This window comes from Chelonoidis abingdonii, chromosome 8 (genome assembly GCF_003597395.2).
Source record: "Chelonoidis abingdonii isolate Lonesome George chromosome 8, CheloAbing_2.0, whole genome shotgun sequence".
In the NCBI taxonomy this organism is placed as follows: Eukaryota; Metazoa; Chordata; order Testudines; family Testudinidae; genus Chelonoidis; species Chelonoidis abingdonii.
In genome coordinates this window covers 84,919,911-84,935,164 of record NC_133776.1, presented here as the reverse complement: position 1 = coordinate 84,935,164, position 15,254 = coordinate 84,919,911, and the positions used below count along the sequence as shown (strand labels likewise).

The 15,254-nt window shown below is 45.5% G+C and overlaps 1 protein-coding gene across 1 annotated transcript in view; it reads right to left on the bottom strand.

The window, feature by feature from the left end:
- The window catches only part of SLC16A2 (solute carrier family 16 member 2), a 109,265-nt gene extending 94,831 nt beyond the window's left edge, over positions 1–14,434 (bottom strand). Inside the window, exon 1 of the mRNA XM_032771811.2 lies at positions 13,859–14,434. Coding sequence (XP_032627702.1) covers positions 13,859–14,348 — 490 coding nt within the window. The 5' untranslated portion in view covers positions 14,349–14,434. The remainder of the gene's footprint in view (positions 1–13,858) is intronic.
- Between the last annotated feature and the right edge of the window lie 820 nt (positions 14,435–15,254).

Here is a 15,254-nt window from a genome sequence, read left to right as displayed (position 1 = left end):
GGTATCTGCAATTAATTAAGATGAGTTTTCCAACTTTGAGGTTCATAAGCATCAGATTTTTTTCTGTATAAACGATATAGATTTTATTATAACATACGTTCTATTAACTACACACATATACACAGGGGTCATATAAAAAAATGCATGGTTGTGGGTCCTGCCCCATCAAACCACCCCTTCTCCTTGACCGCCCCCAAAACCCCTGCCCCTGACTGCCCCCCGCTGCCCCATCCAACCCGTCCTCTCCTTTCTGTCTGCCCCCTGGGACCCTGCCCCCATTCAACCCCCCGTTCTCCGCCCTCTGACCACCCCAACCCCAATCCACACCCCCACACCCTGACCACCACCCCAAACACCCCTGCCCTCTATCCAACTCCCCCACTCCGTCCCTTTACTGCGCTGCCTGGAGCACCGGTGGCTGGCGGTGCAACAGCCGCACCACCAGAGCACCAGGACAGGTAGCCATGCTGCCCAGCTGGAACCAGCCTTGCTACAGTGCAGCACAGAGCACAGGATCAGGCCGCGGCTCTTCAGCTGTGCTGCCTGGCAAGAGCTCACAGCACCGCCGCCCAGAGCATTGCACTGGCAGCACGGTGAGCTGAGTCTGTGGGGGAGGAGGGGGACCAGGAAGGGAGGGCCTGGGGGTGAGCCTTCCAGGCCAGGCAGGAGGGTCCCATGGGCCGTAGTTTGCTCACCTTTGACTTAGAGGCAAGGCCCTATGCCCTACTTGATTATGCAATCAAATGCTAAGCAATTTTCCTCTTTGTTCAGATGCTGCATAATTCCAGGATCGTGCCACAGGATGGCTCCATTCTGCAGTCAATGGAGGCAGTAGAGGAGGGAGGTATGTGTGAGGGACTGAAGAATAGGCAAGCAGCTCTGGGTGACCTGCATTTCCTCTAACAGACAGAGAGGCAGAGACCCTGGAGATGGCCTAAACTGGTCTGTGTGAGAGAGACGCAGAACACGATAATCTAAACTGGCTTGGTAGTCAAAAGCCATTAAAATTAAAATTAGATTAATTTTTCCAAGATGGAAATAACACAATAGAACGCGGTCTACTGCCCCATATTCATCCCCACTCTAGCCACACACAGTCCACCCCACTTCTCATATGCCCAACATCTATTGGAGAAGGCACCTGCCTAGTAAACGTAAGAGCTCTGCTAGGTATAAGCCTCCATTTACAAGTCTCCCCCACCACCAAGGAACCAAGCGCACAGATCCAGGGTTTTGGGCACAACATTTAGGACTAAGAGAGAATAGGGCACAGGCCTTGCTTAAAGGACACTACAGTAATTTATTATGCCATTGTAGGATTAGCTGAGCAGATCTTTAAACACACTGTAGTACTGGACATTTTCACTGGCAAACCACAGTCATCATTTTCCTTCTAGGCCTTTAACCTGAAATAGGCTTTCACGACAGAGTAGCAATGCTTGTGACCTCTGATTAGCAACACACGTTTCTCTCTTGCCCCACCTGCAGGCTCCCACTCCCAACTGCTCTCTGTGCTAAAATAAACTGATGACAACAAGTGGGCCTCAGTGCCACAAGACCTCAGCTGTAAAGGCTCAGATCTGGAACATTTCATTTACCTTCTAATCTGTGGGAAGCACGGCCTCACACCGAGCACGAGAATGGGAGTTGCAATGCCTAGGGTTTACTCCTGGTTCTCCCGCTGTTTGACCTTGGGCAAGTCACTTACTGCTCTGTGCCTCCATTTCCCAGTATGTAAACGGTGGCTATTTCCCCATCCCCTACAGGCATGTTCTGAGGCCTAGTGCCCAAGGGTCTGACCCTACTAACCTTTACCTTCTCAAGAAGTCTCAGTTATTCAGCAGGTCTATCCGTGCAAGTATGGGTCTGAAGTAGCAGGCCCCTAACTTGTGTACAAACTGGTTCATGTTGTTCTCCTGCCCGCAGTGTGGCAATAGTCTCCCAAAGGGGTAGGGAACAACATACAAAGTGATTGCTAGTACAGGTGCAGTTACAAATCAAAGGCAAGGGGGAGAAACGAAAATACAATCTGCCCGTTGCCATTAGAAATGCTGCCCCGTAACAAACAAAAAATTACAAGTCACCAGGAACATGACAACACTCTCGTGATATATGTGAACATCTTCACTTGATTGGAAGCAGCTCCACCCTTTTTCCTCTCAGGGGCCTGCAATAGGGTTAAATAGGTTTTGCCTTCTCTTACAGGTAGAGAGGGACACCTGCACTTCAGCCCTGAAGCAGCTGGCAAGGCTATGTTAGGGCACTAACTCAATCTTCTTAGATCATTTGATGCTATAACAACAACTACACTGTGTCTTATCCTGCACCTTTCCTCCAAGGAAGGAACACTGCAACTTTAACATTACAAGGCCTAATAATTTGCTATTTTTTTGCATCTTGTCTAGTGCATACACAGTGGTGTTGGAACAATTTTTATAGTGGGGGTGTGGAAAGCCATTGAACAAAACTGTAAATCCTGTATATGATGGAAACCACTGCACCCCTAGTTCCAGCACCCCTGCATATACACCTGTACAGAATAAGGGGGGACGGGTCCCAGAGTCCAGACTTCAGCCTGAGAGTGTACAATGCAATTTTATACCCCATAGCCTGTGTCCCACAAGCCTGAGTCTGCTGACACAGGGAAGCCACTGTTTTATTGCAGTGTAGACATACCCTAGGTCTCAAAGCTTCGCTGTGAAATCAGTATTATATCCATTTTAAAGATGAATAAACTGAGGCACAGTGAAACAGCTATATTATGACAACTCCAGACTGCTTGCTGACTCAGATAATCAAGATACAAGCTCTGCAATAGTATTCTTTAAGGTATTTCTATGGTGCTTGTCATTTTGATACCCAAGTCATGCTCTTCATTGTTGATGTTTCTCACTGAACAGGTCTAATTTCATTGTCTATCTTTCACTTGCTAGCTCTGTTCAAATTCACTTTCCAGTTCTCATGCACTAACAAGCACACCACGGTTCTGTTAGCTTCACAATAATTCAGAGGAAGGTTTAAATAGAATTAAAGGTTAAAGTTGTTTTCACTGAACTTTATAAAATAGGGGTTTTTTTTTTATTAGCTTTTCTTCTCTCCCAACACTTAAAATAAAAGCAGCAAAATTTAGGGCTTGGTGTTATCCTGTCCCTTTAGGAATTCATGTAATTCTCCAATATCAAAATTTCAGATTCTAGCAATATTCATGGTTACAGAGAACAGCTGGTACTATCCTGTTTGAGATACTAAGAAACTAACTTACTCAGAATTAGAACACAAAGTTACAGGATTTCATGGGTAGGCCAGGGTTATCTAGGTTGGTAAAGCTTGAAGACAGACAACATTTTTTAGCAGATATTTTGAATTCTTCCAACATCCCTGGGCTTTTTAAACTAGATACACAGTTCAGAGCTTGTATTGAGCAAGAGATTAATCAGGCAAACCACAAACTCTTTAGTAATTTATGCCACCCGCACACAAGAGAAGCAAGTAACAATTCGGTGCCAAGTATTATTTCTCGAAGATTGGCTGACGTAGAATTCAAACAGTCTCTTTTTCCCCTTATGTAGCTTTAAGGTCTTCTTAGGGCTGGAGTTTCCGGGATTTGCAACTCTCATTTTCCAATGATCACAGCCTTCTGCACAGGGCTCGCTAGTTGCTTTGCATCCACGTGCTATTAGGTTAACAAGGCCCAGTACTTTGGTCTTGCGAGGTCACAGTTATTACAAGGAGAAAGTGTTGACTTACAAAATCCTCCTGGCCACTGAACAGGAAGATGCATCCAGAACAAAGCAATGTAACAAACCCATGGGCTGCAGGCAGACAAAATTACATTAATCACTCTCAGGAAGCCAACTCTAAAAGAAAAAAAAAAAAAGAGAGAGAGAGATAGGCTGTGTTCTCAGTTACACCAGAGTAAATCCCATTTACTTCACTAGAGTTACTCTGGATTCACACTGTTATAAATGAGACCAGAATCAGGCCCTCCAGTTTCTACCACCTAAAAGGAGAATACTCTGAGTCCTGGTTCCTTATCCTCTCTCTGCCCTCAGAAAGCAACACCATAAAAAAAGCCAGTTCACTACACTGCCACACATATCTAAGGCTACGTCTACACTACAGGATAAATTCGAATTAGCTTAAACCGATCTTATAAAACAGATATTATAAAGTCGATTGTGCGTGTCCACACTAGGCACATTAATTCGGTGGTGTGCGTCCATGGTCCGAGGATAGCATCGATTTCTGGAGCAGTGCACTGTGGGTAGCTACTGTAAAATAATGAGGCCAATAATGTCGATTTCCATCCGCACTAACACTATTCTGATATAGTAATATTGATTTTAGCATTACTACTCTTGTTTTGTAGGAGCACAGAAATCGATTTAAAGACCCCTTTAAATTGATATAAAGAGCAGTGTAGTGTGGACGGGTGCAGCGTTAAATCGTGTAGACCAGGCCTAAGATAGGTAACTAACTTCACTGGGGAGTTTTGGGAGTAAGGTCTTTTAGACTCATAGACTTTAAGGCCAGATAGGACCATCCTGATCATCTAGTCTGACCTCCTGCAAATGGCAGCCACAGAACCTCACCCACCCACTCCTGTAATAGCTCCCTAACCTCTGGCTGAGTTACTGAAGTCCTTATCCTTTAAATCATGATTTAAAGATTTCATGTTACAGAGAATCCACCATTTACACTAGTTTAAATCTGCAGGTGACTTGTGCTCCACACTGCAGAGAAAGACCAAAAAATCAAACAAGGTCTTTCGTGCATAGGGTTCTCTGCTCCTATCTATATTCCAGTCTCACCACTGGAGTGGAGGGTATTAAAGCCAGAGGCAGGGTGCGCTCAGTGGTGGGCTGTCACCATTTTCAGAGTCTTATAATTTGATAAATTTGATAAATAAGTTAGTTTATATAAAAAGGGAAGGGTATGGGGGATGGAAGATTTACTAAAAAGCAGGAGGTGCTTATATTTTGTCGACTGGAACGAACACTGGTACTGCCAACAAGTAACACCAACACTATCAAGTGTTCAAAAATTGTGAGTCAGGCATAAAAAAAATCATGAGATTTAAAATAAATAAATACCAGGGTCCTTTTTGTCTCCCTTATAGTTTCAAGATTTTAGGGTACACTCAGATCACATTCTCAAGCTTTTCTCCACAACCAGGATAGCTAAGAATTATTGTTTTAAATGACAGATAAGATTCTCACAGAATCAGTTGACTCCAAGAGCTGGGGCTTTAAGAACATCATCAAATATCATGAGCCTCACAATAAGATTGAAAGAGTTGGCAGCATTGCAATATGCATTTCTAGATAATACTTTGCCTGTTTCTCATCAGCACTGAAGTTTTTTTTTTTTAAATATCTCAGGGAGGTAACTTGAGAGAAAACAACTCTATTAGAATTGTTAATCTAGTAATTGAGAATTGTCTATGTGCAACCTCCTCCTCCACTCTCTCATGCTGCAATGCATTAATTATTACATGCAAAGCTGCTTGTTATCATTGAAGTCTTGGATTAATCCTGTTTCTTGTTCTTTTAGTTTTATATTTGCATTTTTAGCTATTGCAAAATAAAGAGGGACATTTTAAAGCTTTTCACTTTACTCCAATTGCTGCAATGAGGTTACACCTGAGATTATTTCACGGGAACTTCAGATGAAGTGCAACCAAAGGGCAATAGCCTTCATTATGCTGATCAAATTCAAAAGATGTGTGTCTGCTCATTCCATTTACACTCCAGGAGGATAAGCATCAATGCAAGGTACAGCCAAAGGCTAACCCAGGCCCCTCAAAAGAACTGCGAACTCACAGCTATGGTTAAAAATAATGTTTAATGAGAACTCTTCATGCATTCCTAATAAACTCTGATGCTTAAAACCGAACTTTAAAAATCTAGTTTACTTAATTATTTTTGCTGTTTTTGCAACAGGAGCAACTAACACCTTGATCCAGAACCACTGACAGACCTCAGGAAAATTGACATGAAAGAATGGGAGATTGAGAAGGGAGAATGAAGAGAAGGTTGAATAAAATTCAGGGGAGTTAAATGAAGAGGTTGGGAAATATTAGTAAGATGGAGAAGACAAAAAACATAGGGAAAACTGTGAAACGCAATATGATTGCTTGGGAGAATCATTAGGAGATGCCATGTAATCTGATGGTTAGAAGATGATCCTGGGAATCAGGACACTTGGGTTCTATCCACTGACTCAGTGTGTGGACTTCAGGATAGCGACATCCCCTCTCTGTTTACACATCTGTAAAATGGGACTAATGCTTCTACCTTATAGCATAGGATGTGGAAATGTAATCAGTTCAAGTCTGTACAGTGCTCTGAGGCCCTTGAGTGAAAAGCAGACAGAAGTCTAATGGTTATACAATAGCCTTAGAGCAATTAATATAAGATGTCAAGTCCATCTGAAATGAGCCTATTCGAAAAACTGTTCCACATAAACAACTACAGTGCCATCTTCAGGAGAGGACAGATAAGACCTTTTCAAGAAACATGTGAAACTTGAAGCCTGGGTTCTATAATGTATTTGAAATATATGGACAACAACAACAACAACAAGTCCTAGATATTAAAATCAAATTTAATCCCTTGTGTTAACAAATTTACTAAAAGTCTGTTTACTTTTCATCATCTGTCACAGGAACACTTCAAATGTTTGAAATTTAAAATACTTTTTCATATCAGAATTAAGTAGGAGTGAAACAATGGCTTACACGTCCTGCTTACAATGTTAGCAAATACCCTAAATGGAGCTATTTTCTTTGTCACTCAATGTAAGTCATAGGTTTACTAGCCTAATGGGTGACTAAGCTATAGGCAAAGAAACGAAGACATTAAGTGTGTGTGTGTATATGAACGAAATAAAATAGGAAAAACTAAAGAATATTTTCACAGAGAATGAATATCTATATATATCTATATCTACATCTATATATACACACCCACACCCACACACACGCCTACCTCCATTAAATTATTCTTTAGTTTTTCCTATTTGGCTGAAGAGTCCACAAAACATCACTACAAAATCCACCCCTGCCCCCAAACAGATCCTGAATTTAAATCCTGGAGTCTTGGATAGAAGCCTCTTTTTACATTTAGATTTACACAACAAATAAAGAGTGCTTTAATGACAGATGTTTGACACTGACACTGTCCCTGCAGTTTACACAACCCTCTACAGTGAGGGATCTGAAAGAGGGTTTGAAGTCATCAGTGCAATGAAAATATTGCTAAAATTTACATGAGTGCATTTTCAAAAATGACCTCCCGGAATTCACTGTATCATTAGGGTTTTCCCTTTCTAGCCCATAGAGCCAGCAGGGCCCCACAATAAGGTATGCAAAGCTTTTCTGTATGTATTAGATGAGTCAGTTCCTACTTTCTGCTCCTTGTTCTTTTACTCTCAGTACCAAAACAGTTTGGCTGTTAGAACTATGTTGTCTCCTCTTACTAAAACTTTTCTCTGAACTAAGATCTTAGCTCAGTTTCTCTGTTCTGATGAAGCCCTGACCTATTTTTATCAGTAACATGCACCTGGTTTGTTCCTTCCACACAGCAGTTTTGATAAAGCAGGATAGATTAGACAAACTAATTTACCTATCCTAGGAATTAGAGGACATAACACAGCATCAATTTTTAAGCAGAAATCCCCATTGATCTCAATGGGGAATTCAGATTAAAAACAACCACAACAAAAAACTAACAATGACCAGACAAAAATGCCCGTCGGGACACCTTATCCATCTTGTTAGCCAAAGCAGGGTTGTTCATGGGTGGTTCATTCTCTATCCAGACTTAAACATAAAAGATGAAGACAAGATGGACATTCCTCCAACATGACCACAGAAACTCTACAGTGTAGAATGTGCACTCTTGATTTTAAGAAGCAATCCCTACTCAATGATGTACCAGAAAAGCCCCACAAAGTTCCCAGCTAGTATATCCTAGGAGAAGTCTTTTCCCCAGCCACAAATGTGGGGATCAATTTAATTCTGAGCAAGAACCACTATGGTAAAGGATTTAATTCCATTTTTACTCCAAGACACCATTTGGTTTCTACAGGACCTTCTGGAATCAGAAGCCTCACTCTGCATAGAGCTGTAACAGTGGATATTCTTCCACTGTTGGACAAAGCAGCAAAAGAGTCCCATCTCTTGTGCAAAAAGGCAGTCAAAGGGCTGCTGCACAACACATTGAGGAACTACTGCTGTGAGCAGGGGCGGCTCCAGGCACCAGCACGACAAGCATGTGCCTGGGGCAGCAAGCCACGAGGGGCGCTCTGCTGGTCACCGTGAGGGCAGCAGGCAGGTTGCCTTCGGCGGCGTGCCTCTGGAGATGGTCCCGTGGCTTCGGCAGACCTCCCACAGGCATGCCACCGAATCCGCGGGACTGGGACTTCCCGCAGGCAAGCCGCCGAAGGCAGCCTGCCTGCCGTCCTTGGGGTGGCAAAATACCTAGAGCCCCCCTTGGCTGTGAGGAACAGGCTACAGAGGCACTTTTGGGAGAGCTATGGAGAAACCAGACAAACTTTACAGACCAAAATGCTTGTAGTTCCTATTTCAAGGCAAATGAAACATAAAATGTAAAGCAAATAAAGTTAATCTGTATCTAGATGATTTTAATAAATAAAAAGGAAGAAAAACATCAATGCAATAGTTCCAGCTGCCTTGCCAGCACTTGTTAAATCACTGAAACTGCAGCACCTACAGTGGATTTATAGAAACAAGACATACTTTCAGAATGGCAGACAGGCCGGTTCCCTGGCATTCCACAACAGATCCTCGATGGATGTTTGAACTGAAGTTAACCACAAGCAATGCGCACAACTGACATCCTGTGGTCAATAAACCCAACGGAAACAGGTGCCTCTCCTGCCCAATGCACCCTGCTGCCTCACATATCAGGGACACTGCTTGTGCTCGGGTGACACCGGCTGGGAACTCTTGGCTGCCTCAACTGTGCCCACAGTGGTGGGGCATCGCTGTCTGACTTGCAGAATCCAGAACTGGCCTGGGTTTTTAGCCTAACTTTCCTTAGCTGTCACATTTTGAAGTGGGTCACAGATTGAAATAAAGCTAGGCACCTTCCTTTTTGTTTAAGAGCCTCCAATCTAAAATGGGTCAGTCAGGGGTCCTGAAGACCCAGGGCACATTGACCCTTTAGAAGAACTGCTGTTCTGGTTAGGTGCATTATGACACTGCCCCAACATCCATTTACATGGGAAAGGAATCCCCATTTCATCCACTCACTAACCCTTCTCACAATACCTGTGTGAGATATAGGAATACTGCTCCCTTTTTACAGGAGGAGAAACTGAGGCACTGAGAAGAGACTCAGCCAAGGCCACAATGGGAGTCAGTCACTCTCATGATGCATGCTAGGGAGTCTTTACCAAACCCAATAAGGACCATGCCTTTTTTTTTACTAGGTTGTCTAATCACCGTTATCATTTTCAAGTATCCCACTATTGCTCCATGTTTCCTTATTGGCCACATCTGCTAGAAGTGACTGATTTTTGCTTTTCCCTTGGGTAAAGATTTTACTCTAGCTTCAATTTTTCTCTACAATACTCCTTTCCCTCCACAAAATGAAACCTCCAATGTGTCTCATAAAGTCTTGTCTCCTGCTGCACGTAGCCAAGGGGCGTGCTGGATATTCACAGCAGTACATGCTGATCTTCACTGGATTGCTTGTTTACATATGCTCAACAGTATATTTCTTTAAACAAAGGAGCTATGCATTCAGTGTGTTGTTAAAAGAAGGTTGTTTTTACAACCTGACCCTAAATTTGAGCTCCAAGGATTCTACATTTTAGGAGATCAAAAACAAGAGAATGCCGTGCAAACAAGAAATAAATCTCGATAATTACAGCCATGTGCCTATGCTGCTACTGCTTAGTTTGAGTTAGCACCTTTTTAATATAAATATAAGCCCTTTTTTTCAGGAGTATAACTTGGCTGGAACACTACTCTGCCTTTACATCTTAAAAGTGCTCCCCAAATATTACATCATTCTTATAAAAACCTACAAGATAGGTGTGTACTAGCCCCCACTTTACAGATGGCAAAACTGAGGCAGAGAGGTTAAGTGACTTGCTCATGGCCACAAAGTGACACGGTGGAAGAGCTGGGTTAGAGTGCAGGAGTTACTCTTAGTCCTGTACTTAATCTGTTGGGGGTTCTCACATTATGGTCTGTGGAGTACTTGCTGGTGGTCTATGGGAAGCTGTCAAGTGGCACACTTTTGGCTCTGTTTCCAGCTCAGAGCACCATGCCAGCTGAGAAGGGAGATGAAATGCAGAGCATAAATAGACAGTGTGATTCTTTTCAGGAAGGCCATAACACTTAGCAATCCGAAAGCAGCTACAAATTCTTGCCTGATTGTTTCCACAGGGATAGCAAGTAATTGTAAGTTGGGAGGGGAGGAGGTAGTCTGTGAAACCAAGAATGGGGGAGGAGGGGTGCACGGAGGTAGTCCCATACAGATCCTTTGTCAGAAGGTATGGGAAGTGAAGCTATGGGCCAGACTCAGTGCTGTGTCTAGCAGCATTAGATTGCAGGTATAATTCATTGAAGCAATCCAAGCATGAAGTAGAACATGTCAAGCAAAATAGCTGCTCCCCATCTCCACTCCTATCCAGATGTGCCTTCCCTTGACCCATGGAGTCCCAGCTTCAGGTCTTAGCATAGAGGGACCTCAGCAGGCTGCTGGAATTGCAGGTGTATGGACTCTCTGAACCTGTACATTTCAATGCCAAAATACAATCAGAAGATTAAATAAATAAATAATCAATCAATCCTCCATTGTACATGGGCACCCATTCCCTTCTCCCTGAAAGGTAGAATTCCATACACATTAGTACGTAGTGTATCACATACAGGTCCAGTGATCGGAAAGCAAGTGAGAACTGACATACTAACATATAATGGCAACATTAGCTAGCAGGTCAAAGCATATGCATTATTAACGGTCTCTTTGCTAAGCATACAGACCAAAATTCACATTTGTCACATAGGCAATTTAATTACAAAGCACTGGATTGACTCAGACACCTATGTTGGTTTCTTTCTTTCTACATGCCTGTGTAAGGTTGGTTTTGTTTTTTCCCCCCTTCACTCTCTCACTTGTTAGAAGAAACAGGGACCTACTCCCGCATGCCCATAGCAGAGTTTTTATCACTTTGTCACGTCAAGTTTTCAATATCCTTAGTTAGATCTTCTCTTTTAAAACTGTGCCTTGGGTTTTGTTGATAGGATCACAAGAAGGAAACAGATAACTAAGTGTTGATTTCCTGAAGAATACAAACACAGAGATGCATTGTGTATTCCACCACGTACCATTTAAAAGACAACCCATGTTAACATTGTACTGTTAATAGCCTAGAAGTGACAATGCTAAGATTGTCCATACATCTTTAACTCTGCCGCCATGTAGATATGCACTATGTTACCATCTTTAATTGCATGATTATATTATTTCTCAACAATATCATGCTGCTAATTCTGGAATCTAAGAGGTGTACCATCTTGTAATTCCTTTCATTGCTGTACATTCATTGTCAAATCATCAATCTAGTACATCAGTGCAATGTGATCTAGGGCAATGTTTCTCAATGACCAGTCCATGGACCAGTGATGGTCCCTCAGATCTCCTTGACACAGTTTAGGAAGGCCACAAGCGAGTCCCTGGTATCAAAAAGTTTGAGAAACACTGGTTCTAGAGGATAGATCACCAGACGGAGAGTTGGGAGATCTGGATTCTATTCTCAGCTGTGATCAGGACCGATGCTTCCATTAGACGACCCTAGGCAGTTGCCTAGGGCACCAGGATTCGGGGGGCGGTATTTTGTGCGCTCCCCACGGGGCGCACGGGAGCTTCCGGTTCCGCTTCCTTCGCACCACCGAAGGACCTTCTGCCTACGTGCCGCAGAAAGCAGTGGCAGGCAATTGAGCAGCTCAATGACTGCCGCTGAAGCCTGAAGCATTTCGGCGGAGAGTCCTTCTTCAGTGGCGCGACGGGAGTGGAACCGGAAGCTCCCAAATGCTGCCCCCCGAATTCTGCCTAGGGCGCCAGAAACCCTGGCGCCGCTCCTGGCTGTGATTCTGACCTGCTGTGCGACTTCAGGCAAGTCATTTCACTTCTCTAAGTCTGTTTCCTCTCCCACACTTTGTATGTATTGTTTATTTGATTATAAGCTTTGGGACAGGGACTGTCACTAGCATAATACAACCACAATCTCAGCTGGGGCCTATAGCTGCTACCCTAATACAAACAAATAAATAATTAACTTAGGTACAGGCTCTTTTCTATCTTTAGAAGACAATCCTGCACACACTTCATCCTGCTACTAACTTTTCTTATGTCAGTATCCCTATTGAATTTAAGTGACCAAAATTACTAACAGGCATTTTTACAGAACTAAGGCCATTTGTCAGCAACCTTCCTGGGGTGCAATTCAGAGGAGGCAGTTAAAAAGCTTGTTTAACTGGGAAAAAAAAAAATCAGATGCCATATATGTCAGTTAAGTTTCCCTTTTACTCTGTAGTATGTTGTGAAAGAACAGTTAATGGTGCACTCTTCATATAAATGGTTTTAATTGTCTGCTTAACTGGCATGCATTGTTCTACACAGATGCACATAAGATTGTAAAATACTGTTATACTTGAGAAATCATCTTTAATTACCGTCACACAGCGGATATGCACAAGGCATGTTAGATGTGCAACCTTAACTTTATCATTTTGACCTTTTTTGTGCTTCAGTGCAATCCTATAGTCTCTTAACAGTGGTTTGTTTTTTTTTTATAAAACTTCCTAGGCATGGTTTTTTGTTGTGTTTTTTGTTTTCCTTTTTAAGAAAGAAGCTAGTAACAATTCCTGTGATCCTGTGACAACATGGAACTATTTGACTAGACAGCATCAGAATATTTTTAATATAAATGCTGAAAATGTAGATTTCTGCCATGCTACAAAAAAAAACCCTAAACTATTCGAGGGATTTTTTTTTGTTTTGCTTTTGTGTGTGGGAGAGGAGCACTGAAACTTTCCAAAAAGATTCACCTTTGGGCACAGAAAAAGCCTGGTAATTCAGTCCAAAGGTGGAAGTTCGAAACTAGTGAAAAAACAAAGGGTCAGAATGCAAACGCTTATGCAACCTTCATCTGTTGCCTATGCCCCTCCAATAAAATATTTTCAAGCTTTCCTCTTTCTGGAAATGTTTGTTTCACTCTGGACAGCAATGGAGTTTTCTTTTTTGATTTGGTTTTCATGATTCGCTCCCTGGGGATATCTTTGTACGAATGGAAGTCATTTAATATACAGATCATAACCCAAACTTCCTCCCTCTCCCCCAAGTTACATCTGCGGCAAGGAGACACCTAGATTTAAACAGCATGCAGGCTCTGATATAAACCAACCAAAGCCAAGCAGCAGAAAGCACCTCGGTTCCCAAAGCACCGATGCTAGCAGAAGCACTGCAGGAGTGACAGCCTGGACTGGGACTTGCTCCTACAGCAGACACTCTGATGTCTCCTACTTAAACAAGATACGTTCCCAGTGGCGTTTCTAGGGCGCCCCTGCCGACGCCGGGTGTGCGTGTCCGTGTGTCTCCCTGACACCAGACAAAGTTACATGCAGTTCCCTTTTGCGGAGTCAGGCCCAGGAAGCCCTTAGATCTGGTTACAGGGTGATTTTTGTGCAAGCCACTTATCCCTCAATCAATCACCTTCCATCAGCTCCCCTCCTCGGCTTTGCCACCCCAGACTCCGCTAAGTGCCCAGCGGGGCCGGGGAGAGGTCGGTCTCGGGGAGGGGGACCCCGCCGCCCTCTCACCTGTTTTGAACTCCAGCGTGGGGTCCTTCTCGCCGCCGCCCAGGTCGCTCTGCAGCATCACGTAGAGGATCCCGAAGGAGTTCTGGATGCCGAAGATGGACCCGTTGCACCAGGTGGCGGCGAAGACCACGATCCAGCCGAAACCGCCTTCAGGAGGCTGGAAGCCCAGCCCGGCCCCCTGCAGCCCCCTAGCCCCGGCTGCCTCGCCATCCTCCTCCGCCTTGGGCCCCTTCGCCTCGGACACCGCCTGCTCCTGCTTGTGCAGCGCCATCTCGGCCGGGCTGGGGCTGGGGCTGGGGCAGGGGCTGCAGCCGCCGCTGCCTCTTGGATCCCGGCTGCGGAGCCCGTCCAGCAGCTGGTCCCACATGCCCTCTCCTCCTCCCGCTCCGCTCCCCCTGTCATCCCTCGGCTCGCCTGCTCCTCCTCCGCCCGCCGCCGCCAGCTGGTGCTTCCTCCCCGCCTCTCCTCCCCCAGCTGTATCCTCCTCCATCTCCCGGGCTCCGCCGCGCAGCACCCTTCACCGGCGGCTGCCGCAGGCCAGGGTGACCAGGCGGGTTAGCGCGGGAGGGGGACCGGCCCAAACAGGAGGGGGGCGGGGAAAGCCGCGGTACACGAGCCCTCCGCCCCCGCAGCGCGGAGAGAGGGTCGCGGCTCAGCAGCCAGCCGGGTCCAGACCCCTGCAGCGCAGCCCAGCCCCGCCAGGCGGATCCGACTCCGTGCCTGGACCTTGGTTTTCACGTGGTGGGGGAGGGGGTCTTCTTCCCAGCTTCCCCCACCCCTGGTTTCCTGCCTCCCCTTGCACGGTAAACAACGCAGGAATCGGCGCGTCCCTGCGGCGGCCGGGCGGGCTGCGTCCGACACACGCGCGCAGAGCCCCGGGATCCGCTGGCTCTTGCCCCCCACGGGGGCGAATCCCCACGCGGAAAGCAAAGGGGCCAGCTCCCCTCCCCCAGGCTGCAGAGTGAAGCCCTGCGCCCGCCCACCTCCTGCTGGAGGAAGGGGAGCGAGGGAAGAGCCGGGCTTTAAAAACAACTCCCGCCCCCTTCCTCCCCAAGAGTGTAATTCCCCTGCCCCGGCCCGCAGACGCCTCCGCCCGAGCGCCCTGCCTAGGGCAGTTCATTGGCAGCGCCCGCCCGGCGCCGCCCCCTTTGGAAGTCAATCAGGGCATTGTTGGTGGATAGCAGAGCTGCACGGCGAAGGGCCCGGAGCAACTGCACGGGCTGCCAAGACTCCCCGCGTCACTCCAGGTTGGTGCCCAGAAGGGATCCAAGTCCCGTCCCCGCCACACACCTGCCTAAGGCTCTGGGAGGGAGTTTGGGTATGGGAGGGGTGCAGGCTCTGGGAGGGAGTTGGAGCGAGTTTGGGTGTGGGCTCTGGACTGGAGCAAGGGGTTGGG